The 27526-nt window shown below is 31.2% G+C and overlaps 1 protein-coding gene and 1 long non-coding RNA gene across 3 annotated transcripts in view; one reads left to right on the top strand and one right to left on the bottom strand.

Annotated features, from left to right (window-relative positions):
- The window catches only part of LOC127710211 (ras-GEF domain-containing family member 1B-like), a 59661-nt gene that overhangs the window by 29609 nt on the left and 2526 nt on the right, over positions 1 to 27526 (bottom strand). The window contains exons 1-4 of one of the 2 annotated variants that reach the window (XM_052215969.1): positions 20797 to 20877; positions 16917 to 17018; positions 16222 to 16259; positions 14439 to 14523 (exon numbers count right to left, since the gene is read on the bottom strand). In XM_052215969.1, the coding sequence (XP_052071929.1) occupies positions 14439 to 14471 (33 nt within the window). In that variant the 5' untranslated portion in view covers positions 14472 to 14523; positions 16222 to 16259; positions 16917 to 17018; positions 20797 to 20877. Of the gene's footprint in view, positions 1 to 14438; positions 14524 to 16221; positions 16260 to 16916; positions 17019 to 20796; positions 20878 to 27526 lie in introns of those variants that run through there. The other variant, XM_052215968.1, reaches the window with a different exon arrangement.
- LOC127710212 (uncharacterized) lies at positions 117 to 26465 on the top strand. Its single transcript, XR_007986058.1, has 3 exons — positions 117 to 198; positions 21355 to 21959; positions 25882 to 26465. It is a non-coding gene; the product is annotated as an uncharacterized LOC127710212 (long non-coding RNA).

Below are 27526 nucleotides of genomic sequence, written 5' to 3'. Positions count from 1 at the left end.
AATGCTGTGCAATAAGTGGGGTTGGACTTTAAATATGTGCAACTCCTACATGCATTGTGGTCTATGTATAGAAAATGATGACAAAAATTCTGGACTCACTATTGGGTGTAGTTTTTTCTTAATTTATAAAAGTCCATCTGAGCACTTGCCACTAAGCAAACTGAATATATAAACTGACTGACATAAGTACTTATCAAAGTAAGTCCTCCGAAATTACAATAATCTTATGATGTGGTTCTTCTTTAGTCAGTAATCAAGGAAGTACTTGTAAGAGAGGATGCCAAAACATTAAGATGTTTGATGATCCTGTATACTTTATTCAATATCAGTGTTTATTTTTAAAAACAATATCTTGAAATATATCTCTTGATATTAAAATTTTTTTACATCATTCAAGCTAACTCTTTACACACACAAGAATAAATTCCCCAGCTTCTTCAAATATTAAAATAATACTTCTTTTAATTTTTTTCTAAATAACACCAAATATCTGTCCAAATAACAATGCTCACCATACTAAAGACTTTGGGCAAGAGACAAGGCATAAAATAATTCTAGCCTATAGTCTAATTTTTAGTTGAAATTTTAAAGTAGCAAGTGGTTTATTTTTTAATATCAATGGTGGTAATAAAAATAGCAATGCAAAAATCTAAATTTAATTTTAACACTAGTACGTGTAGTAAAAGCTCATAATTTTGATTTAACCACAAATGTTATCTTGATATTAGTATTCCAGTCAAGCTGACCATAAATGTAATTGAAAAATGAGTGTTTGATCTGCATGGTCTAAAGGATAATGCAAGATGTACATTGTGGACAAGCACAATGCTACCTTAATCTTTTCCATCACACTTTCATTTGGATATACAGGTATCACACCAAAATCTTTCATTTGGATATACAGGTATCACACCAAAATCTTTCATTTGGATATACAGGTATCACACCAAAATCTTTCATTTGGATATACAGGTATCACACCAAAATCTTTCATTTGGATATACAGGTATCACACCAAAATCTTTCATTTGGATATACAGGTATCACACCAAAATCTTTCATTTGGATATACAGGTATCACACCAAAATCTTTCATTTGGATATACAGGTATCACACCAAAATCTTTCATTTGGATATACAGGTATCACACCAAAATTAGATGGATGGATTTGTGTTAATTGTCCAGTGGTAAATATTACATCCATATAAGGAAAATAAGTTGATGATGTATATAAATTTTCCTTAGTACTAGACAATCATGCAGAGGTTTTCAACAGGCTAGTTCACAGTCTGCAGGAAGACATGTCACTCTAACAAGACACATTATAGACGTATTTACACTTGTATGCAAATTTGTCCGCCATTACGTAAAATCACACAGGTTCCCGTAAACTTTGACATCATAATTCCAAACATTTGACGTCACAATTAAAAAGTGATTGTTGCCTGACGTCAAAAGGTGATTCGGAGTAGATCTAAGGTCATTCGGAGGCAAAATATAGCTAAATACCAAAAGTGTAAATACGTTTATTCTGACCTCAAGCCAACCAGTCTTTGCAGTCCAAAATGCTGCAAGCTTAGCTAAGAGGCAGGAATTATTCATTTTCCTGTCTTTTCTTTGACCCTGCCAGGGATCAAACCCACAAACTCCAAACTCAAGGTTAGCAAACCAAAGAAGCAGTTAAACACAAAAATTGGAGAAGATTGGAGGTTTATGCTGGTAACTATGCTGTGATGTTGTAATCTGACCTCGACCTTTGATCTATGACACTTAAACCGAATGGTTTTAAGCTTCATTTATGATTAAACAATGAATGTTTGGTACAAAATGTAGGTTATGGTTGAAATTGTATTGTGCTACCAAAGATTTTTTTCAAGGGAATAAAAAGGGCCATAATCTAGCCTTTAAATTACACTAATAAAATAAACAATCCAAGCGGTTATTTTTTAAGTAACAAGAACCTACAAAAAAATAATATGCATCTCTCAGAAGTGCATTAATCTCAACCACTATGCTGTGTTAATATTTCACAAAATCTAGAAAATTTAAAATCAATAAAATCTTAAACACATTTGTACAGCCAAAACATGGTTTTGATCATTGTGTTTACCAGAGACATAAAATACATTTCATGTTTATATGTCTCTGTATAGATATATAGAAATGAAAAAAAATACATAATTTGTTTTTTGGGGATTGTGCTATAGTTAACATTTAATTTCACTTAAGCGTGCATGAAAATTTGTGCATTAAAACATAGTGATTGAAAACACATGTTCATTCAGAACATTTAAAAAAATTTACTATGAAAATGAAAGCAACTTACTCATCCATAGTACTACTGGTATTTATATCCACATTAGAACAATGATGAACAAATGATGTATTCCAATCAAGTGTCAAAACAATACAGATCACTTAATGTTACAGGTGATTAGAGATGTCACTTGGAGGTGTCCAGATGACAGACTGACAGGTAATGTACCTGTTGTTACAGGTCATCCACATTTTTTATAAAATATTTCTAACATTCCTCTGATTTATAGTCTATTTCGTAAAGATGACAATCATCAATAACTTGAAATGACAGGTAAATAATCTGTTTACTGATTTAAAATATTATTGTGATAAATGATTTCCTTCACAGGTAAACAAAAATAAATATTACCATTAAGGAAAATAGTTTAAACAATTTGGTATCTAATGTATATTTTTACAAAATGGTATTAGACATAAGGTGAAAATTTTAATATCCATATCCGAAGCTACTCCACATTTTCTGAAACCTGAATAAAAAACAATCTGAAATGGACTTTACCAGAGATGGTTTTATGGAACAATTGGCAGAAAGGACAGTTTATTCAAGCAAAGTTATTCACATTTAAAGTGCGAACCCAAACCCTGTTATTATTTCCAGCTGAATTGTACGATTTTCAATTGTCAAATCTTAGAAAGATGATTCATCCACGCCTTCTTAAATAGATATTTGTGATAAAATTAAATTTAAATGAAACTTTTAAACTAAATCCATTGTATCTGTCTCTTTAATCTTGTTATTATAAGGAAAGCAATTTTTTTTATTATAGGAATTAAATGTTGTTTACTTGTAGAAACATTTTTGAGATTTGTTGTAACTTTTTCCTTACATTTAAAATAATGGAGTGGAATGGCTTGTAGAGACACATCTTATTTTACTTTAAAAAAGCAGAAAGTACTTTTTATTTTTTCAACTTAAATTTTTTCTGATAGTTAAGTACACAGCAGTACTGCTTACACAGGCTTCAACAACATAAATTAAATATAACAATCTATGGTATTCTGGTAAATCCTCCAGAGCATTCATTAACATGAGATTTGTGTTGATTTATAGTTTTCTATGAAGTATTGTTTGGTCTCTTTCTGTTTTTTTTTTGTTTCATGGTGTTCGGTCTTTCTTTGAATTATGTTTTTTAATTGCCAACTTGATTTCATTCCAACTTTAGATTGATTGGTAGTGTAGAAAAAGTATAAACAGCAGAAATAACCTAATATTGTACTTTAAACTAATTATGCATAAATGTACTATCAAAGGATAACAATAGATAACCAGAAATTGTTTACAAACTTATTAACTTAACTGAGAGAGTAAGGAGCTAGATTTAGGGTATTGGTGTTTGTGAAGGCAATATGCTAACCTTCAGATGCCTTTTTTCGTCTTCTTGTGTTATAGGTTGCTGTCCCTCTGATGTTTACCCAACATTATTTTTTTTATTTATATCAAGGGTTACTCTGCTGGTGAGGTTTAGAAGGTCAAACTAAGGGTCAAGATCAATTCTTTCTCTCATTACCTCTTTGAGAAAGTTCAATGAAAGTTTTGAGAGCCAATAAATTGGTCAATAATTCAGGTCAAGACAGGATACTTCCTATAAAACTTTTGATATTGTTAAGATTCAAATTATTTATCGATAAATTGTCCTTAAAAGCAATGATACTCTGAAAATTTATAGCAAAGTTGGAAAACAACCCTGAGAACTACTTTTATGTGGTATCAAATTACTTTATAGATATTAAAGTGTAAGACCATCCACAATTTAACATTATAAAAGGTCAATTACATTAGAAAAGGTATAGCGGTGATCTCTTTTATGTTTCACCTCAGTAAACCTTTATAGATACCCATCAAGTTTTTCCCACAAATTCATACAAAAGGATTCCTGCTAAAGTATGTGTGAGAATATATTGACATCTATTCAATATTATAATGTATTCTCTGAGCATAGAATGAGTTTCATGATTGTGAGCCTTTCATATGGTAATCACAGCATGTTTGATCAGTAAATAAACTTACTGTGGTAAACATGGCCAAATACTGTTGTGAATATATATATATAACTATGCAAATTTGTTCAGGGATTAGATGTCTGAAAAAAGAGCACTTCCACATATGAAAGTATAGAAAAATCATTACAAAGTAAATTTGGTTTCTGATAAAACATCTGTGTAGCATAAAAGTCCCAAAAAATATTTGATAAGCAAATTTGAAGATGGACCGTAACCTTAAAATGATACTAATGGTAAATATACTTATAAGATTTACAATGTCAAGTAGAATTAGTATAATTAAGTGATAACTATGTACAAAGTCTGACTGAAACCTGAATAAGGACAACACAAAAACAACTACAACTTATAACGCCTATCATGGTTATCCATTAATAGACAGTTTGTCACAAAATTACCGTGATACCATACAGATAGAGAAAGGAGAATCAATAATCTTCAGAGTAAAGGACTAAAATGGGTGTCAGTTTGTCATATCAAACAAATTGATGCTATTTACTAAACTGAAGAAGCATGCGCTGCAATATTGTCTCGTCTTTACTTACAGTAAGTCTCAACAAGGTTGTCAATTAATGAATAAGAGTAACTGTTTTGGATATTGTGGAAAAAAGAAGAAGATTAGACTTTATGTTTCATCAAAATATACGTGTTTAGACTGTTGGACCACTAAACCAGGTGTGGATTTGTAGCTCTTTTGGTCTTTGCTGTTTTATGATAAATGTTAACCACACATGCACTATGCACATTCATCAATTAATGTTTTGTCCCTCATTTGAATATTTTTCTATATTTGATTGCTTGGATTATTGATTCTATAATCATCAGTATTGTCTGTTTTTCTTCCACTTTATATTTTAATTTGTCCCTTTGATACAATTTTCCCTCCCTATTGATATTATCAATGAACAATGAAAATGAAGGCATGGTCAGATGAACTCAGTAATATGGACATGTACATTTTACAATGATTCAATGCAACAAATATATAGTTGACTTACAACTTATAGTGACTAAAAATAGATGCTATCACAAAAACGTAACATCAATGTACCATGAATACCATGAAATGAGGTCAAGGCTAAGTGAACCATATCTGACAGACATGCATACTTTCCAATGATTCTAAATACAAACAAAAGTTTACCATTATTTGTAGGGTAGAAAAAAATAGATTTAACTTCAAAATGTGTTTACAAGATATTCACTCCACTTTTAAAAGAATTATCTAAAAAAACATCACTATGATCAACATTATTTAAAAGTTCTGATGAGTTAAGCAAGCATAAAATGTAGGTCGTGATGACCAAATTTTGTATCACTGTAATATGAATGCCATACTAGAGAATATCAATATAGCCAAAAAAATACACCTAAGGGTGCAACACAGTTGATGTTATTTAATGTCCCAGTTACATTCCTGGTGGGGCATAAAAAGGTCATCATCTCATTGAAAAAAATAACAGAAAAAAATTATCAAGATATTGCAAACAGCATTTACAATATATCATTTCAGAAGATTGATCTTTCTGTAAAAATTCCAGATTCCCAATAAAAAAAATTTATACAACAGGTGTGACTTGCAGTATCAACTGACAGAAGAATGTAAAAGAAAGATAAGTAAAGAGAAACAATGTCTAATCCCACAATGTAAAGTGCAGATAACAAAAAACCTGGTTACTTCTTTACAGGTATACCAAGGTCTCAAGATAACTTTTCTAAACTTTACAAAAGAATTTGAAACAAACAAAACTAAAGGATTGATCAAATATAAAAGGAAAACAAGGTTATTGTCAACATTGACTCAAGAGTGGGCGTTTTAACCCTAAAATTAAGAATCTATTTTGACAAATTTTAAAGATTTTATCCCAAAGAAAGGCCACACAAATTGATTCAGATAATTACAAACTTCAGTTGGATCAGTTTACACACAAATTTATCCTATTTCATCCTCCAACAATTTTTCATTCAAATATCTTAATCTTCAATGGGGTTCAATAAAGCTGTTGGTCTTGTTGCTATTTTTTCAATCACAGAAATTGGATTTGCATTTATGATTTAATTTGTAGGAAACTGGGTGTGTAATCTATGTGATTTAAATCCAGTGAGTGATGGGCCATTTATCAATATATAATTATTCTTTGTAAATAATTAATGTATTATTCTAGGGGCATAAAACAAATCAAACAATTTTCCCTCTATTGTTAATAGTGTTTAGACAATGCATCCAAGGAAATTAGTAAACTGTTCAAACTATTTTCATACCAAGATCAATCTACAAAGAGGAGTAAAATGAAAAAATATGATAATGATAATAATAATAATAATAATACAGGTAAAAAGATCAAATGGATATAAAGGTATTTCAAAGTATGAAAACAAAAATAAGAATAAGATACAAAATGTCAAGCTGCAGACCAGAAATGAAGTCATTAGTATTGGAGAACTGTGTAATGCTAACAGGAAGTAAACGTTTGACAGATCTGAAAAGTGCCCACATGTTTACAAATCATCACTGTCAAGCTGCTTACTAAATTTGATGTCATTCTGTAAAGTAGTACTTGAGAAAAGTTTTACGAAAATATATGCTTGACAAACAGACTAACGAGGTGAATGCAATATAACACCCACTCTTAGAGTTCCAGTATGATATGCTTTAGCTAAATACAATAGAGTAACTATTTTATGGTGTTAGAAGATCAGTTGGAGATCTTATTGGAAGGAATATTTTTAACAAATTTTTGAACTAAAAATCTATGTACATATTCTTTGAGAAAATAACAGATGCAAACAATAAGCCACATAAGGCATTTTCAAGATCATGATGACACTCAAAACAAATAAAATACTTCGCTGAGCGCAGCCTGATACGACCGCAGAGGTCGAACTCTGAACAGTTGGGGCAAATTTGGACACAATATTCAAGCTTGATACTGTCTGAATTTGGATTGTGATCAAATTTTTGACATAATATAGGTTTCTGACACAAAATAAATGTGGTCATAGATCTTTAAAATCTATTGCGCAATACTGTGCAATTGAAGGTTTCTTCTTTCTTCCTGACACTTTTCAAAAATTTGAAATTTGAAAAATTTTGAAAAAAAATATAAACCCCTTAAATAAAATCCACCCCTCCCCAAACTTTTTGAATCCCTCCTTGGAGCAATTACCCCCAAACTCAATCCCAGCCTTTCCTTTGTAGTATGAAACCTTGTAGTACAATTTCAGAGAGATCCATTCACTTAAACACAAGTTTTTGTCTGGAAACTAGAAAAATGCTTGTTTTTTGGCCCGTTTTTTACCCCTTATTCCTGCATGCTTGGGGCAATTACCCCCAAACTCAATCCCAGACTTCCCTTTGTGATATAGAACCTTGTGGTACAATGTCAGAGAGATCCATACACTCACACACAAGTAATTTTCCGGAAACTACAAAAATGCTTGTTTTTGGCCCCTTTTTGGCCCTTAATTCCTAAATTGTTGGCACCGTAACCCCCAAAATGAATCCCAACCTTCTACTAGTGGTATTGGTACAATTTCAGAGCAATCAAAATACTTATACACAAGTTAATATCCTGAAACTAGAAAAATGCTTGTTTTGGGCCCCTTTTGGGCCCCTAATTCCTTAACACTTGGGACCATCATCCCCAAAATCAATCCCAACCTTCTTTTTGTGGTATTCAACCTTCTTAAAAGATTTCATAGAGATCCATTCACTTAACTAAAGTTATTGTCCAGAAACCAAATGTGTCTTCAGACGACGACGCAGACGACGATTACGCAGATCCCAAAAATATTTTTGCGGTTGTATAAAAACTGATGAAACTAAATGAGTTTTTTCCCAGTGAACGATCAACATATTATTTGTGTTTTCAAAGGCATCAGTCCACTTAACCTTAAATTGGCCAACCTGAAAATTGAGTATGTGACGAACTTGCAGGCCAAGGAAATGATTTTTTTCCAATCATGGTTAGTTTGAAATTGTATGTATACTGTTGTTAAAATAAAAAATAATAAATCATGTTCATATATCTATCAACTTCAACCAATACTACATAAGTACAGCCAAGATGTAATAAGAGATTAGGTTTATGTTGAAGGGATTCTTTCTTTCTGCAAAGTTATTTTACTAAATTTTAGCATGTATTATTGGTCAAAGTCAATCAAAATAGCCATATATAAACTGAAGTTTATCAAAGTATGAAAGGTATCTACATTTTTGAAGTGTAAAAGAAAATATATCCTGGACTATCATATTGTAGAACCCCATGATGACATTGAAAGGAATGTAAATAAGTGTACAATAAAAATCTATCACATCTGCAATGTTTTGATCCTGCAATAATTAGCTGTCAAAAGTAAGTAAAAAAGGTTGTAACCAAAAAAAAAAAGAAGACATTTTACACAAAAATTTACAAAGTACTTATACTTGTCAGCTAAAATTCTGTTTATAATTATCATTCAGCAAATTGAATAGTACATGTAATATGACTGTACTAGAAAATTAGCAGAAATGACATCATTTGACAACTAGAGGAATGTGATGGTAGCCATCACAGAGGGCCCCACTGTATGCAAAATGATCTACAATAGGGTAAACTCCACATGATAGCAAACAACCTACTAAGTATGAGAGTTTTCTGTCAAACAATCTCAGAGGAGTTGCATTCACAAGGTTCATTGTGGTTAGATAGTCTAAAAAAGGTCAAAGTCCAATAACTCCTGTAAAAATGATTGAATCAAATGACACTTCATTATGGACCACTGCACATGATGGCAAACAATCCTACCAAGTATAGAGCTTTCTGTTAAAAGGTCTCAGAGGTTCACATGGTGTCATTTTGGTTTGTATCAGACAGATGCACAGGCTCACAGATGGACAAGCTGATTATTAAAGGCTATCAGGAGAGCCCTAACAAATATCCAGAAAGTCTGATTCCAAAAAGTGTCTGACTGTGGGTACCTACTAATTTTAGTGGACAAGAGGATATATATATATAATGGTGCTAATCATATAACTGAATTTGTCCATCATGAGTTTTCTATTTGAAATAAAATTTCTTAATCTTATATTTTATATTATTCTAAAAATCTCAGAGAAATTACTTTCATACATGTGCCAAAAACAAAAAAATATAATCTTATTTTGTTTATCATCTAAAAATTGTCTGACCATGAAGAATAAAAAAAAACAAAGCCAGACCCTTAAAGCTAAATAGAATAAAACTTTAACATATATTTTAGGTAAATTTCCCCCATCATGACATTAATTCATTTTCCTTGAACTGTGGTTCAATGGTTTAAAAGTTAACATATAAATCAACGATTCGTAAACAAACAGCCCTGGTTTTATGCTCAGAAAACATCCACAAGAAAACTAGACTAATCTGTTACACAGACACTGTAAACATCTTGTGTAATGGATTTTTGCCATTTGGAAGCCTAAATGATATGTTTTGTGTGTCATTCAAATTCTCTCAAGTTTACCAATAAACATAACCATTTCGCAGTTCCTTCATACTTTTACTTTGAAGATTCAAAATGAAACTTTTATGGAATTATTAAAAGTAAAAACCCTTTTTCAAAAACTGGAAATAAATTTAAATATAGTATATACAGCTTTTACAAATGCCAGAATTTCAAGAAAAAAGCTTTTGTTTCAACATTTTGCATGCTTGACACAAAAGAAAGTTCCTTAAACCCATTAAGAAAACTTCTCCTTGAGAGTTATCTCCCTTTAGAAATCAAACGTTAAGACAGTAGTTTGGTTTCTATGAAAGTAAGAAATGAACAAATTACTATTGGTTCCTCTAATTCAAATTGCACAAGTAAACTTGATAAAGTGATGAAGTATATTTGGAGTTAATTTGAGTCAAATCTATAGGTTTAACATGGAAATGACAATTTTGATGGGGAAATTATTATGTCTCAGGATTATGTTTGTTGATCAAAAACTTTTATTGCAAACCCAATGAAAGTTTTCCACAGTGCCATCTCTATCTTGACCAGGTATTTAAACTTTTGCAAGTTCACCTGTCCTATTGAATAAATACAATAGCTATTGTTCTCTGTGTAGTTTATTCTCTGGGACCTTTAAATTTCTTCTAAGAGAAATCTATCATTCATTGATTAAATTACCTGAGTAAAAAAATGATCTTATATGTAGACAAAAATACTTTTTTTATACTCATTAACTGCGTGTGATGATGTAGTTATTCAATATTTATAATATATTTTCATTCAGTTTAATATAAACATTGATTCAATCATAAAAAGTTGATTTCGGACAAAACTTTCAACATCGTTCCTTTTAAAAAAAAGATTGTTTGACATGAATAAGAACTTGAAAATAATGATGTTTCAAATTAAGATCTTCTTAAATGTATTCTATAACTAAAAAAAAAAAAATCAAATTTCAATAGGAACATTGATAAAACTTTTGTTAGAAATTAACTTTTTATGATTGAATCAATGTTTATATTAAACTGAATGAAAATATATTATAAATATTGAATAACTACATCATCACATGCAGTTAATGAGTATAATAAAAGTATTTTTGTCTACATATAAGATCATTTTTTTACTCAGGTAATTTAATCAATGAATGATAGATTTCTCTTAGAAGAAATTTAAAGGTCCCAGAGAATAAACTACACAGAGAACAATAGCTATTGTATTCATTCAATAGGACAGCTGAACTTGCAAAAGTTTAAATACCTGGTCAAGATAGAGATGGCACTGTGGAAAACTTTCATTGGGTTCGCAATAAATCTTTAATTAAAAAAAACATAGGGTTTATTTGAGGGTAGCAAGAAAAAATACCAATGGCAGACCAAACTGAATTGAAAAATCATCTAAAATGTCCTTTCCAGATTAAAATTACATAAAAACCAGTTATTTCATTTACACATATAAAATTATTTTATTTGCAGCTTTATTACAGAAATTAACATTTTTATAATTCATTAATAATAATAATTCATAATTAACAATAATTAAAGTTCATACAAAATAAAATATCCTTCTAAAATTTCTGGTTCCTTAAACATCTTACATTTATAACTAGGAACAAAGCCAAACATTTGTCATTCACACAATAACACTCACCCCTCTAAAACTTTTTCTTAGTCTCCTGAATGTAGATGTAAAGGAATTACTCATTTTAAAGCACAGATTCAAATAAACTCAAATGGTAAAAAATTAAGTTTCCTAAATCCAACATCCATTTCGAATTTCTATGGTTGTTTCAATTGATTGTGACCAACAGATCTAGAAAAGCATGTAAACAAAAATAAAACAAACAGATCTATATCTTGTTTGTAGTTTGAAAAGTCCGCCAGTGAAGATAAGGGGATTTTATTGATCTATCATTAGTTAAGGGTGATCAGGGGCTCCCTTGGGGAATTAGTCACAACCATTAGTCATTTGTGGGAAAATATGATACCAATTCATTATTTATAATAATTGAAATGTAACAGGTAATTCATTAAAGGTAGAAAAGACCAATTCATCATTTTACATTATTATTTATTCAAAATTATTCCCACACAATTTACAATTTGTAGGACTATATGAATCTCATTGGAGAAACTGGTGAATTTCCTTTTATGCTAAAAACATAACCTATTATCTTTTGAGGTTTGAAGTACATCTATTTTAAAGTCTAAGGTATACAAAATAGATGTTTAAACAAATAAAACATTTAATTTAATAGCTTTATATATGTCAGATAAGGAGGCCTCTATCAAGAAATCAAACAAAGTAAAAGCTATGTAACAATAATAAATAGCTCAGTTTGAATTTATTTTCTTATGTAACCAGAACAAACATTACATGAAACCCTGCTGCTCTCCCTTAGTTAAAATTGATTAACGTTACATTGTAAAAGCATTAATTTGTTATATACGTTGGTAATCAAACAGAGAACATTTATTTCTTTACCTTTAAACAAAGTATTATTGACTAAATAAAATAAATATATATAAAAGCTTTCTCTTGAAACAGTATCCAAGATATGAACTAGATAAGAACCAATCTGTATTTTGGTAATTCTACTTCAGGTTGTTATTAGATAATTTTTCTGTTTTTAAAAACTATTTAAATTTCATCGATTTTCTTTTATTTCTATGGGATAAAAACTGTAAAGTAAATGTGTCTCAATCAAAGCCACATGAAAGACAAATAACATCATCAATAAAGTATTCTAAAACATTTTACCCTAAAAACCTCAGTAATTACCAGAAAAACACAAGAAACACAATCTGAACATTAAACTTTCCCTTCTCCATGTTACAATAGCCCTATAGGGATAACAGATATTAATCTAGAACCACATTAATTTTACACTTGGTGAATACCTTGGTCATTAAAATTGTAGCCAGGAGACATATAAAGTCAACATTAATGTTCTGTAATCATCACTTTGATTGATGTGAACCACACAATTTTTTCAATGACCAAATTTTGATTGTTTTTTATTATCATTTTATTTAAGCCATTTTTATCTGATAAATCTTATCAGATAATATATCAATAGTTTTATGGAGTTTAACAAAAGTAAATTTTACAGTTAATTTAATCAAATATGATAGAGCAAAACAAATTGAAATTCAAAGGAAATAAAATGCAAACAGTAAAATTCTTATATATCTGTGAATGATGGTTTAAAAATCTAAACCTGCACTACATTTGTTTAAATAGAAAGCTACTATCAGGATTTTACTAGCTTAAACCACTAACAGGGATCCTAGCCTAGTCTCTGCAATCTGTCTCTTAAGCAGAATAAAATAAAAAGGTCCAAGGCTGTTTAACCGTGAATCGTATCTTAGTCTAAAAATGATGCAAACACAACCCATAAATTGAATTGAGTTAATTGTAAACTAAAATTTTATAACACAAAAGTTGATTTATTTTGAATCATATTATTTCTAATGGAATTTTGCAGTCATTTCATTTAAAATTTTGCCTTTGTCCCAAGTAAATATGTGTATCTGAACTTATTAAACCGAGAAAATATTATTTTCCCAAATTCAACAGGAATAATATGAATTATTTACTGTCTAGTATGAGAAATTTATGCTGTCAATTGTATTTATATCCCAAAAAACCTAAGATTATTTCTGTGACATGCCAGGCTTAACTCCCCAAATCAGTCTAACTGTTCTAAGGGAAATAATTCTAATTATAAGCTATTAAAATAATTTTCCTGACAAAATATACATGGCTTAAAAAATATTTATCGAGTCCAAAGGTAAGTTTCTTTTCTTGCTTTCAATCCATGGTTGAGTGTTTATCAAGTATGTTTTGAATATATTTAATGTTCATGATCTATCAGATTTAAAACAGATTGAGTTAGTAAGGGACCTCTTTGCTACAATCTAATTTATTTAAGATAAAAGCACCATCAAGCACTAATACTATGATATCTCCAAGAATAATTGGTGAAACTTGGTTACATTTAACAACTAATCCAAAATGATTACATTTGCAGCTTTCATACAATTTAAAAAAAAATAAAATCCAGTCAACACTTTGATATTGTGTAAACAAGACCCAAATCTTAATATTAAACTTTTCCTATAAACCTTAAATTTTCTAAAAATACTTGAGGTAATGCTTCCAAATATATAACCATCCAAAATAACCATATTTGAACCGTCATTCAAAAAACATTTCTAATCCTGTCAATTATACTCAAATTTTTATATAACAAGACTCCATTGTCAAATACAACCCATCTTTCAAGAATACAAAACATCAATCTCTTCTATCCAAGATTTTCATTTTTCCTGTGCTCACATACTGCCTCTGTTATTTTGTGAATGCATATTGACATAAAGTACAGACTCTCTGAACCAATGGTTAACAAGCCAGAATCTTATATTCTATTTTTCCACATTTGTATATCGAAACACTGTAGTGCATTGTGTTGACAGATTTTTTCAATGATGGTTGATTGTTAGTGTTTAAAGCCTGTTTTTACACTTTTGAGTATATAAGGGCGGCCAGTTTTTATTGGTAGAGGAAGCTGAACCACTGACATTTCACCAGGAAATCTGATGAATGATGAAGTAATTGTATTTGAATAAACAATGACATGCATGCTTAATTACTTACACCTCTTTTATGCTGTCTCTTAATCATGCCCATGGCTGCTGCTTTGTATTCTTGCTCAAGTCTATTGTAGTTTAACTGGAAACGACTGCAAAACATAAAAACTATGTCAAAATTGTGATTATAAAAACATAGATAGGCAACTTTTGACAAAAAAATGTATTTATTTTGGATGAGAGCAACCATATACAGGCCAAACCTACAGATGGATTATGGCTAGCATACTGTCAGTTTATACAGAATAGTCCATGATAAGTGGTAATAACAAGTGAAACTGCAAGCTACTGCTCACTGATGATACCCCCAGCCCAAATACTTGATGGTACACAGGAAGTTGTTGAGTGATGAATCTGAAAATGCATCACATGGTACAGCTGACTCATATAACCCCTGAAACCAAATTTCAGAAATCCTTGTAATGTAGTTCCTGAGAAAGATGCGACGAAAAATATTCATGGGACAGACGGACAGACGGACAGCGGGGGTATAAAAAATGACAATATCATGTATGCCAATAAATGATTTTGGAAATACAATTAAAAAAGGATCTAACTGCTAATAACATACTGCGATTCCATGAATACTTAATCTACAAAATAATTGCAATAGTTTTTGCCTCCCTTACTCTTCTATCATTTACCATTACATTTTAAGAATGTTGTAAATTTTTCCATTAGATTTAATGCTGTTTTTATTTTTAATCCAATTACATGCAGTCTACAATGTGCAATTATACTGCAATCTATCGTAAATACTTATATTTATGAATTTCTGATTCAGTTAAAGTCTGGTATAGCATAGATGTATAAACCCATTACGTCTATGGGTATAGTATGTTAAGTATTTAATGCTTTGAATATGATGAATATACAGTATCATATTCTGTTTTAAATATGACTAATTCACAATTCTATCCTCTTTTCAAAATTTTAGCTCAAATGTACCAATTTCCAAAATATGCAGTAATATAATAGTTTCTATAATGTAAGATGCACACTTTCAATAGATATAGATGCAAACATTCTATAAAACTCCAAAGATCTAATTGTTTGACCACTAAACATAAAACAAGATGTTATTATAAAGTGAATAAATTCCCATCTCCATAAAAAAGGTAACAATTAATAATTCAGTCATAGTACTATAAATCTGAAATACAATTTCCCAAACAGAAAGTATACTTGATTATCAGGGAATGCTTATTTGTACTTAAAAGGTATGCCTACTAAAACAAAGTTGTATTTCATGAAATTGATTTAACCAGTACAAATTCCTTATTTAGATGATTAATATAAGGCCAAAGAAACAAAACATTGTTGATAAATAAAGGTAAGAAAACATTTATCAAGCATATGCATTTTTCCATTTCTAAATATTTTCAAACAAATTTCTTCATAAAAACAAATTTGAATAGTTCATTCAAAATATATGGTCGACATCAACAAAAAATTAAAAGCGCAACATGTGTTTTTGTAAGACCTTAACAAAAACATATGTTTCCAGACCTTGCTTTGACCTTAGTGTGACCATCATATTTATATTAAAATCAGACAATAAATCTATGCAATGACAAATATATATGTAGTCTTTTGTCCTTCTTTACATAAACATATGAACATCTTGTTAGATACCTTCAGACTGACAATGAATCAGTCTAGCAATATATATATTTATCTATGAAGGTTCAGCATTTATCATCTTGTTATAGTGGAAAGAAATTTCATCTTGTTATAAACAAAAGAAGTACAATTCTAAAACCCTAAAATCACCACAATAAATATCTTACGTTACACTCGACTGGATTTGTCCAATAGCAGATCTTTTCTACAATAAAAGAAAGATAACTCTAGCATTAAAAGCCATACAAATTTGTTTTCTGTACACTAATTTATAAGTAGAGAGACATTAGTCTATGTTTTAAAATTCAATTGGTTCTTCTATGAATATGAGAGTATATATCTCACCGTCATACTAAATCATACAACACTCAGAGATTGGCTAATTCTAATAGAATAGAAAATTTTATTTTAAGTCGGGTTTACATGAACATTACGAGCATAAGATCTGTAGAGCTTTTTGCCAACAGTCTGTATTTGTAACTGCAAGCATTCTTTCATGTTATCTTGCTTGTATTTTTGGGTTCAAGATACTAGTTATTAATGCAATATCTAAGATGTATGGAGGCTAAAACAAAATCATTTCATATATCACAGATTTTTCTTTCATAAATTCATTTACTCAAGCCTTCATTTTTCGTGATCTTGAAAATAAAGAGTTCTGAACAACAGGGGACAGAAATACCAATATTTGATTAGATAAATGTCTAGCAGCAAGACCATCTTTTCCAGTACATTTGTATTTCTATCTTAAGGAGGAACAGAGCTACTACTGCTATTGTACACCAAGAAGTCAGAACATAGTCCAAACCTGTAAAGGTTTCAAGATAAACCTCAGTGTATACAAACATCAACTACTACTAACCTGAGCTACATCATGTCCATAATCATTATTATTTAACTGTCCAAGTTCTGATTGTAGTACCGATAATTTTCTCTTTTCAGCTTCAAGTAATCTAAAGGTAACCTGGAAAACAAATGGTATCAAATACAAGGTGGTACATAACACTACAGGGAGATAACTCTGTAAAAATCAGCTGAACATTTTAATCATGTTCTATTTTTAATATTAAGCTTCTCAATGATCAAAATTAGTGTTTGTCAAACTGCTATATATCCCATGAAATTTTTCCGATAAAGTGTGTGGTTCAAGTTTTTAGAAATTTTTATCTTTTTGTCAAAGGGTCAAAGTAACTATTTTGTCAAAATTTTAAGAAAATTAAACGAGCCAAATTAATTTTAGTCAAGGTGTTTGGTACCACCTAAACTCAATTTATCACATTCTATTTACCATGGGGATTGTTTCTTTGATTACCTTAGAACACAGTCAGTGTTGAGACCATATAGTTACACATTGATGTAAATATTACTCTGAAACTTTTTCAACTAGCATCTTGCTTCTCTTTAAGTCATTAACAGAATTTGAAAAATTGCTGAAACTATTTCAGCAGAGTTTTCCATGCTCATTTGTTAGATATTCACATCTTACATATGTCTTAAAGCAAAGAATATATAATTGGGAAATATTTTGTATTTTTATGAAATTTTATATGCATTTTAAAGAACTTGTTGAACTACAAATTACATATGTAGTATTGACACTTCTAGAAGAGACCAATAATTGTAAAGAATGTGCATAAAAAGGGACTAAAAAAATACATCAAGTTTTGCTTAAAGGATTCAGTTATTCAACAAAATATTTACATAAATTGAGTATCAAAATATTTATCGAACCACTACAATGATTATCAAATGTTTACAAATCGTTCAGATTTAAAAATTCGTAAGGGTTCCGCGGAACCCAGTGTCTCGCCTACTTTTTCTGTTAATCGCAGGCTCAACAAAAATGAGGAAGTAAATCAATAAAAATATTCCTCTTGATACTGTCTTTTGATTGTAAGAAGCTTCTGTCCAAGTTTGGTAAAAATCCAGGATAGTTTATGAATCTAATAAATGTTCAAAAACTTTAACTGCAGACTGAATGTAATGTTAACTGGAAGAAAACAAAATTTCCTTCTGGATACTACCATTTGATCATAAACAAGCTTCTGTCCAAGTTTGGTACAAATCAAAAATAGTATAAGAAAGTTATTAAAATTTTAAAAACTTTAACCACAGAGTGAATGTGTTGTTTCCTGGCAGAAAATCTAAGTCCATTTAAAAGTAATATACGGAAAAAATGGATTAATTTTTTACAAAATGTCCTTCTAGATACTAGCTTTTGATCATAAACAAGCTTCTGTCCAAGTTTGGTACAAATCCAGGATAGTTTAAGAAAGTTATTAAAATTTTAAAAACTTTAACCACAGAGTGAATGTGTTGTTTCCTGACAGAAAATCTAAGTCCATTTAAAAGTAAAATAAGGAAAAAATGGATTTATTTTTTTACAAAATTTACTTCTGGATACTATCTTATGATCATAAACAAGCTTCTGTCCAAGTTTGGTACAAACCCAGGATAGTTTAAGAAAGTTATCAAAATTTTAAAAACTTTAACCACAGAGTGAATGTAATATTTCCCGACAGAAAAACTAAGTCCATTTATAAGTAAAATACGGAAAAAATGGAATTTTATTTTTACAAAATTTACTTCTGGATACTATCTTATGATCATAAACAAGCTTCTATCCAAGTTTGGTAGAAATCCAGGATAGTTTAAGAAAGTTATTAAAATTTCAAAAACTTTAACCACAGAGTGAATATTTGTGGACGCCGCCGACGACAACGACAACGACGCCGACGGAATGTAGGATCGCTATGTCTCGCTTTTTCGACTAAAGTCGAAGGCTCGACAAAAATCACAGCAGAAGTCATCCTATAGTATTTTAATGGTTCTTTATGACTAAAAATTGCAAATGCTATTCAATTTAATTTTGGAATTATTGGGATAATATCTTTAAAATTTATATCGATGAAAATTAATGCTAATAACATTCCTATTCATTTCGGTGACAAAGTACATCAACCAGCTAAAGGTATTCCAATGTGGACAACATATCCTGCACAGGCACATACCCTGTTATTCATATTTTGTGATATTGCATATATCCATTTTTTCATACTTAAAATATGTTGGCTTTTTTTAATATATCTTTATCCTTGTTCCAACATTTATATACATCTTCAGCTTTCCACATTTCCAAGTTATTCCAGACACATTGGAGTTGGAAAAATATTATATATCTCTAAGTAGTACCAGGGAAACAGGAAGTAAGGGGACAACCATTTGATTTTTTGGGGGTGGGGCAAGAGGAAATAAATGGGAAATGTGTCCATGGGACAAAGAAGATGCCCCCCCCCCCTTTTTGCATATAATGCTATAAAGGGACATAACTCTAGAACTGTAAAAGTGACGCTTCCCAAATTTGTACTTGATCTGAGTTTTGTTGTAATAAGCATTGTTTATAAGTTTCATAACATTTAGTTTAGGCAAACTAAGTTAGAGAAAGGAAACGAAAAATTCAGCAATTTTTTCCATTTGTAATGGGCATAACTCTAGAATGGTAAAAGTGACTCCACCAAAATTCAAACTTGATCTGTGTTTTGTGGTAATAAGCATTGAGTAAAAGTTTCATAACATTTGGTTGAGGCAAACTAAAGTTAGAGAACTGAAAGGAAAAATTCAGCAATTTTTCCATTTGTAAAGGGGCATAACTCTAGAACGGTAAAAGTGACCCCACCAAAATTCAAACTTGATCTGTGTATTGTGGTAATAAGCATAGTGTATAAGTTTCATAACATTTGGTTGAGGCAAACTAAAGTTAGAGAACAGAAATGAAAAATTCAGCAATTTTCCCATTCATAAAGGGGCATAACTCCAGAATGGTAAAAGTGATGCCACCAAAATTCAAACGTGATCTAGGTTTTGTGGTAATAAGCATTGTGTATAAGTTTCATAACATTTGGTGGAGGCAAACTAAAGTTAGAGAACGGAAACCAATATTGGGACGTACAGACGGACAAGGGTAATTACTAAAACTTAATGCCCCCTCCGCTATGGCTGAGGCATAAAAAAAAGCAGGTGTTGATGAAAATAAATGATCAATCTTATAAGAATAATTCAGTTCCTCCCACTAATCAATCTCTCCTACTTGCCAGGACCTGAAGTCATAACACACTTTAAACTCTTGATGAATCCTGGATTTTAATTGGTGCCCTGTGAAAGAGGTGACCAATCAGCAATCAGCTCTATTTAATCCAGACAGAAAGTCCCTAGCTAATTTTGAATGATTGATTGACATTTTTTAATGTCAATGCATTCAGGCGTTAATATAGCAGCGAAATATAACCGCTGAATAATTCAGGTTATAATCAATCTGGAAATAATCCTCCTGCCCCTCCCCAGAATATTAAATAGTCGTCCTCCAACACCCCTATCAAAAGGACTACATATTGTAATACTCGCTAATCACCTGTTACCAATTTATTTCATATTGAAGAGAATTTATGATAAAATATGTAATTTGTTCTTATGTTGTGCTGTTACACCACAGTCCCAGGTTAGAGGTTGGGTTGAGCACTCACAAACATGTTTAACCCCGCCACATTCTTTATGTGCCTGTCCCAAGTCAGGAGCCTGTAGTTCAGTGGTTGTCTTTGGTTCATGTCTGTCATATTTGTTTTTCGTAAATTGTGTATATATGTTTCTGATATTAGACAGTGCTTTACAATTTTCTGTCAACGAAATAATAATCATCCTGTGTGAATCAGGAATGTTAACAAGTATGGCAGTACAGATATTCTCACTTCAAATCAAATGAACAATTTATCAACTGAGAGAATTGCCGGAAAGTAAACATGAGTATGTTGATGGTTTTCTGTATCTGGAAGAGGAAGAAAATGCACGACAGGAAGTCTTTAAATTAAAATTCGGACAAAGTTGGAATGCGCTAATGTTTCCGGAAAACTTGTTATCTGAGCTTTTCATTCTTTATTTTTATCAAGGACGTATGTTATACGTCCTTGTTTTTATCAAATGCATAACATTGTGTAATTTCATTTGTTCATAATCTAAAGAGTTTACTAGGGTACACCAGAATGGTCACAAACATTGTGTAATTGCATTCGTCTCTATTGTTAGACACCATGCTAGATTTTGCACAGGCATAATTTAAATTAGACATTCTGACGGAAAATTGCCAGTTAATTGGTCGTGTAATTCTATAACAATTGGGCTATAGCTTCCTCGTGTAGCAATTGCCTTAGGTGGTTCTTGGCTGTAATGTTTCGCTTTTCATCTTTTTTCTCTCTAACGTTTTATATATTTTTTGGGCTCTATTTAATTAGTAAACTTTTGGTTTTCAGAGGATCTGATGAGTATTAAGTAACTTCCGAGGCAAGATCGTCGGATAACTGAACTTTCTCCAAGTCCTGAGTTTCAGTCGAATGTTTGCTGAGTTTGGATGTTGGGATATTATTCGAGGATCAATTGTCGTGTGCAAGGTAGTCGACATCAAACATTTTTTACCGCCGTTTGGCAGGCGGTATCATTGCTGGCGGAAGATTATTCCCCGTACATGCGCTGTTGCTTCGGTATACTGGCATGATTATATGATGATACAGTTTGTCTTTGAGTTTCCATGTAACGTGGACCTAAAAACTATATAGTTTGGCAAAATAATCAAGACAACCACACATTAATAACAAAGGATGTAGGAACAAAAAGACCTACAAGACAAACCAGTAAAGCCAGACAAAAAAAAACCAACATCCAATACACACATTATAAAAACCCTTAAAACCAAACAAACTAGAAGACAATACTAGTAATCAGCAACAAACTAAACTGTAGCTTGGGATCCCGCTCGCTTGCCGACTCTGAGAGGAGGTTGGGCCAGGATGCCAGGCTAGTAAAACTGGAACTAGCTATATACATGTATCATGTAGATAGAACATCCGGTCGTCTATAGGTATGTAGTCTTATTTAAAATATATTAAATATTTGCTATGGTATTTCAAGTCAGTTCTTATACATACACACTTTTTTTTTAAACATGACACTGACGTTATGGTAAAAGTGCATAAAAGAACTAAATATATGAACATTGTTTTCATCCCAGTATATCCGTGATGAATAAATAGAAATCCATAAACGAACAGAACTGGACAGATAACATTATTTATCTGAATACAGATTTGACAGGTAAATTACTTTTTCTTGTTGCTGTTGTGTATCTACATGGTTGGTCAAGGAATGTTAATAATTAGTTAATACACATTTGACGCAGTTCAGTATCGTATGCAATTTCCCCTCTTGCAGTTAAAAAAACAAAAGTGTTTATCAACGTATTTTTTGAAAGCCAAAATGAAATGTTTGAAAAATCATTTGACATTCGATTTACAGCCATCAGAGGTAGCTTAGAGGGTCATGCTAACGTACCCTGAAAATTAACAATAAATAAATGAATAATTAAAAATTCAAGATGATTTTCGTCAAATGAATATAGATGAAGACTAAAGCTGTATACCCACGCTGTTTTATCCGCAGAATCATTTCATACTTACTCTAGTTTCTCTGTATACTATGGGACTAATATTCAAAGGGACTTTAACTTCTAGAAGTATTCAATAATAACCTGTTTAGAGTCCTGGAACTAACGACAACCACTGAATTGTAGTCCCCTGACTTAGGACAAACACATACAGCATGTTGCAAGTCTAAACATGTTTGCAAGTGCTCAATCCTCCCATAACATGAGACAGTGATGTAACAGTACAACATAAAAAAAACTTGATTATCACGGTAGAAGTAATACTATAAGCTATGAACTCTAAAAAAATGTGACGACAGAACTTGGTTTTTGTTGGTCTGACGACCAAACATAAACTCGACTGAAAATCTAATGCAACCCAAACCATATCGTTCAGCATATATGGAACAGAGAAAGATAGGTTACTTGTCTTACTAGTATATATTGGTATTTAAATGAGATGACATTATATATCCTAAATACAACATTTACACCATAGCAAAAGGTCAATAATTCTATTAACTGCAGTTCCATTCTTTAATAAGCAATAATTCAGTGGAAGTCAAAATATAGTTTCAGGTGTACTTAATTAGCAGATATCAACAATCAGTACTGTAATATACACAGAGCTCGGTATAAACCTGCTACTAGATAGTACTTTGGTGCATAATAAATGGTTAATTACTGCTACAGACCGCCGGTGGTTATGTGGTAGCGTGTTTGCCCCTCATGTTTGCCTTGAACGTAGGTTGGCATAAGTTCAATCCCGACTAACAGGAATATATCTAAATTGGTATTTGCTGCTTCTTGTTGTATGCATCATTCAAGAGTAAGAGCAAATAGATATAAGAAGATGTGGTATGAGTGCCAATGAGACAACTCTCCATCCAAGTTATAATTTATAAAAGTAAACCATTATAGGTCAAAGTACGGTCTTCAACACGGAGCATTGGCTCACACCGAACAGCAAGCTATAAAGGGCCCCAAAAATTACTAGTGTAAAACCTTTCAAACGGGAAAACCAACGGTCTAATCTATATAAAAAACGAGAAACGAGAAACACTTATGAACCACATCAACAAACGACAACTACTGAACATCAGATTCCTGACTTAGGACAGGTGCAAACAATTGCAGCGGGTTTAAATGTTTTAATGGTACCAAACCTTCACCCTTATCTTAAACAATAGTGTTACATCACAACATAGAAAGACACACTATAAGATATCAATTGAAATGGCTTAACTCAATCAAAAGACATATTAACACCAGTGAACATACACTGAACAAATAAATTTGATCTATGATACAATGTAAATACAAAATAAATAAACTAAGGGAAGAATAATTAAAGTAACATGTTATACCGCTGTGAAATGTTAAACAATTTAAGAAAAACAATATGCTTGAACAAAAATATCAGCCATTTGCAATTACTTTGAATATAAAAAAAAATGTGGTATGATTGCCAATGAGACAACTCCCCACAAGAGACCAAATGACACAGAAATTAACAACTATAGGTCACCGTACGGCCTTCAACAATGAGCAAAGCCCATACCGCACAGTCAGCTATAAAAGGCCTAATTTATGTACAAAAAATGAACGAAAAACAAATATGTAACACATAAGCAAACGACAACCACTGAATTACAGGCTCCTGACTTGGGACAGGCACATACATACAGAATGTGGCGGGGTTAAACATGTTAGCGGGATCCCAACCCTCCCAATAACCTGGGACAGTGGTGTAACAGTACAACATAAGAACAAACTATAAAAATCAGTTGAAAGAGGCTTAACTCATCAGATGAATAAAATACAAATACTACAAATACAAGTGGACGTGGCCGGGTACTTGTACATCCAAACAACAAAAAGACACTTTAAACACAGGTAAATGAAAATAATTTTGTTGTTATGTATACGTGTACATCTCAAAAGGAGAAAGGAAATATTTTTACAAAATAAAGATTTTTGATGTTCATAGTACGAAGAAGTGAAAATTTATAGTAATACCAAACACTTATCAAAGCTGGTACATAGGCCAGATATAACCCTGAATAAAATTTAATAAAAAAGCATTACAATTAGTATCAACAGGTCAAATAAACAAGAAAGTACGATTTGAGAGTACTCGCAGTTACTGACAGCTAGTTAAAAGCCAAAAACAATTAATAATAAAAAATCATGCATCAGAGACTAAAATCAACTAAAACACATTCCAGGGATTTATTTTTTTAACCTCATGGACAGTCAAAGAAGACATGACTTGTGCAATGCCAAAAATAAATGTATCGACAGGCAGTAGGATAGTTAGGAGTTAACCTCTTTATAGATCAAAATGAACGTGGGTGTGTCTTTATACATCCCGTTTGAAAAGAATACAAATTTAGTTATGTTTTAATTTGCTGATGACAAAATCGATATTAGTGCCAATGTAAACTATATTCAAAGATCTAATTACAACATTGGTAAGATAACCTTTACTAATAAGTTTGTTTAAAGGTTCGATGAGTTTACACGGATCATATAGTGATTTCCGCGCTTTAAGTACAATATTACCGTAAAATTTAGGATGTGAAATACCATTTTTAATCAGTTTTCTTCAGGTACAGCCAAATTTACTAATCAAATCTTTGTATCTATGAAAGAATTTAGTAAAAGTTTTACGTAATTTATAGTAACGAAATCCCTGACTTAATAATTTACCAGTGATGCATTGATTACGTTCGTTAAAATCTATGACATCACTACACACACGGGCATAACGAACGAGTTGGGATATATAAACACCGTATGATGGAGCCAAAGGAACATCGCTGTCTAAAAAAGGAAAATTAACAATAGGGAATGAAAAGTCGTCTCTTTTGTCGTAAATTTTAGTATGGAGTTTTCCTTTAGAGATTGAAATGTCCAAATCTAGAAAAGGACAACTACTGCTGTTTATGTTAGATTTAGTTAAAGTAAGTTCTTTTGGGTAAATTTCGGTAGTATATTAAGAGAACTCTGGATTATTTAACGAAAAAATATCATCTAGATAACGGAAGGTATTGTTGAATGTATCAACCAAAGACTGTTGAGGTCAGAAAAAATTGAAGGATGACATCTATTTTCCGAAATGTTAGCTCGTGTCGGTCCAGTACAAAGCAAGGTGGTATATTTATGACCATCACTGATGAGCGAGCACCCGTCAATAGTCATCATAATCCGTGGTTTATCCCTGACCAATATACACAACCAAAACAATACAAACAAACCAATGAGTACAAAATTGAAATGAAAATACAATCGAAACATAAAACCACGAAAATGACAAAAAGGTACAAATAACAAATTTGAAATTATAATTCATTTTCAGGCAGTAGATAAAATATCAACGAAAAAACAAAAATACAAGATATAAGCGAAAAATCCACAGTAATGTCATAAAAAGTTTTTCTGACCACAATATATTAACTATTTGTCCGAAAACGGACAGCCAGAACAATATATTAACTATGTGTTTGAAAACCGACAGACAGATCATCAAATTGATGATCTCATATAATAAGACTGTCAATAAAAGGACTGACTCAAGGACTGATGTTTATATTGACACTTATAGACGAATTTTTCGGATCAAAATAAAACAATCATCACTGTCTCCGAACGTGTATTTCTACGATGTCATACCATAACCAAAGTACATATATAGTGAGAGGCTGTCCAGCGTCGAGTGACTTTGTTAGTATTTATATATGCTATATAATCAAGGTTTCAACAACGACTGAATTACATGAAGGTTGTTACTGGACATAAAATAGTCCCTACTTTGTATTGTCTTCATTATTTACACAACAAACCTTACCTCCGTTTTATATCTGCATTCAAGAAATGTACAAACATTCTTGATTTTCTTTCTGTCTAGTGTTCTCACAACAGATAATAAGCTGGTTATCAGATATTGGGACAAAGCTTATAGTAATAGTGGTATAAATTATTTCTGAGTGGAAGTATATTCGATACATAACTTTCCTTTGAGGGTCGTTTTGTGTCCATTAACAGTTATGATTTATCAACGCTACTACATAATTTTATCGAAAAAAAAATCGAATTCAATAAATTGGTCTTTCGATTAAAATGGGTAACACCATGATTCACTATGTGTATTGTTGTAGTTATAAATCTTTTTATAGGAATAAATCATACAAAAACACACTAATTAAAAATGACAAAAAATGATCAAAGCCATTATTGTTTTGTTTGATAATATTGATAATATTTATGTCGTTTTGGAGATATACTGTCAAATAATTGGCATGAGTCAAATGATTGAGAACCACTTTTTGATATTAATTGAAATTTTAATGGAATGTTTTGGGCCACTAATCGGTGAACTTAATGTGCTGATTTTTTTCTCTACGGTTATGAGACAATCGCTATGTATGTATGATAAAACTTCACAAAGACCCAACGAATCAAACGTTAATGATAAATATTTAGTAACCGTGGTCCTTTTTTTTTTTAAATAACTCGATATACAATTAATCATGGCAATATATGACAAACGTGGCGTATTTTTTTTCTTCCTATTGTTAATTTTTCAATCCTTAATGGTTGAGGTTTGTTTGCTTGCTCTTATTGAGGGTCCATTTCACAATGGATGTGATATTTCATTACTGAAAAATTAAAATAGTGATACAGATGTAAACTGTTCAAAAGTTTACTAAATTTTATCCCAAATTGTGTCATATCAAAGAATACTCGCAGATACTGAAAACAAGCTTAATACTTTTACCTGCTAATATTGAAATCATCAACGGTTCCATGGGCATAACACGGTGTGCCACTTATGGCCGAAAGTGTGTTTTAGTTTCAATTTTCTCTTTCTTCATTTGCAAAACATTTGGTGGGCCCTCTCGTCCCCTTTTAACATTTTGGATCCGTCACTGATCATGCCATCTAATATTTCACTCCTATCGACAGATATTGATAAGGAGAAGTTTTCATAAAGCAAAGACACG

The sequence above is a fragment of the Mytilus californianus genome, unplaced genomic scaffold (genome assembly GCF_021869535.1).
Source record: "Mytilus californianus isolate M0D057914Y unplaced genomic scaffold, xbMytCali1.0.p SCAF_7, whole genome shotgun sequence".
In the NCBI taxonomy this organism is placed as follows: Eukaryota; Metazoa; Mollusca; class Bivalvia; order Mytilida; family Mytilidae; genus Mytilus; species Mytilus californianus.
The sequence above is the reverse complement of the archived record's forward strand: the minus strand, read 5'-3'. Positions and strand labels throughout refer to the sequence as shown.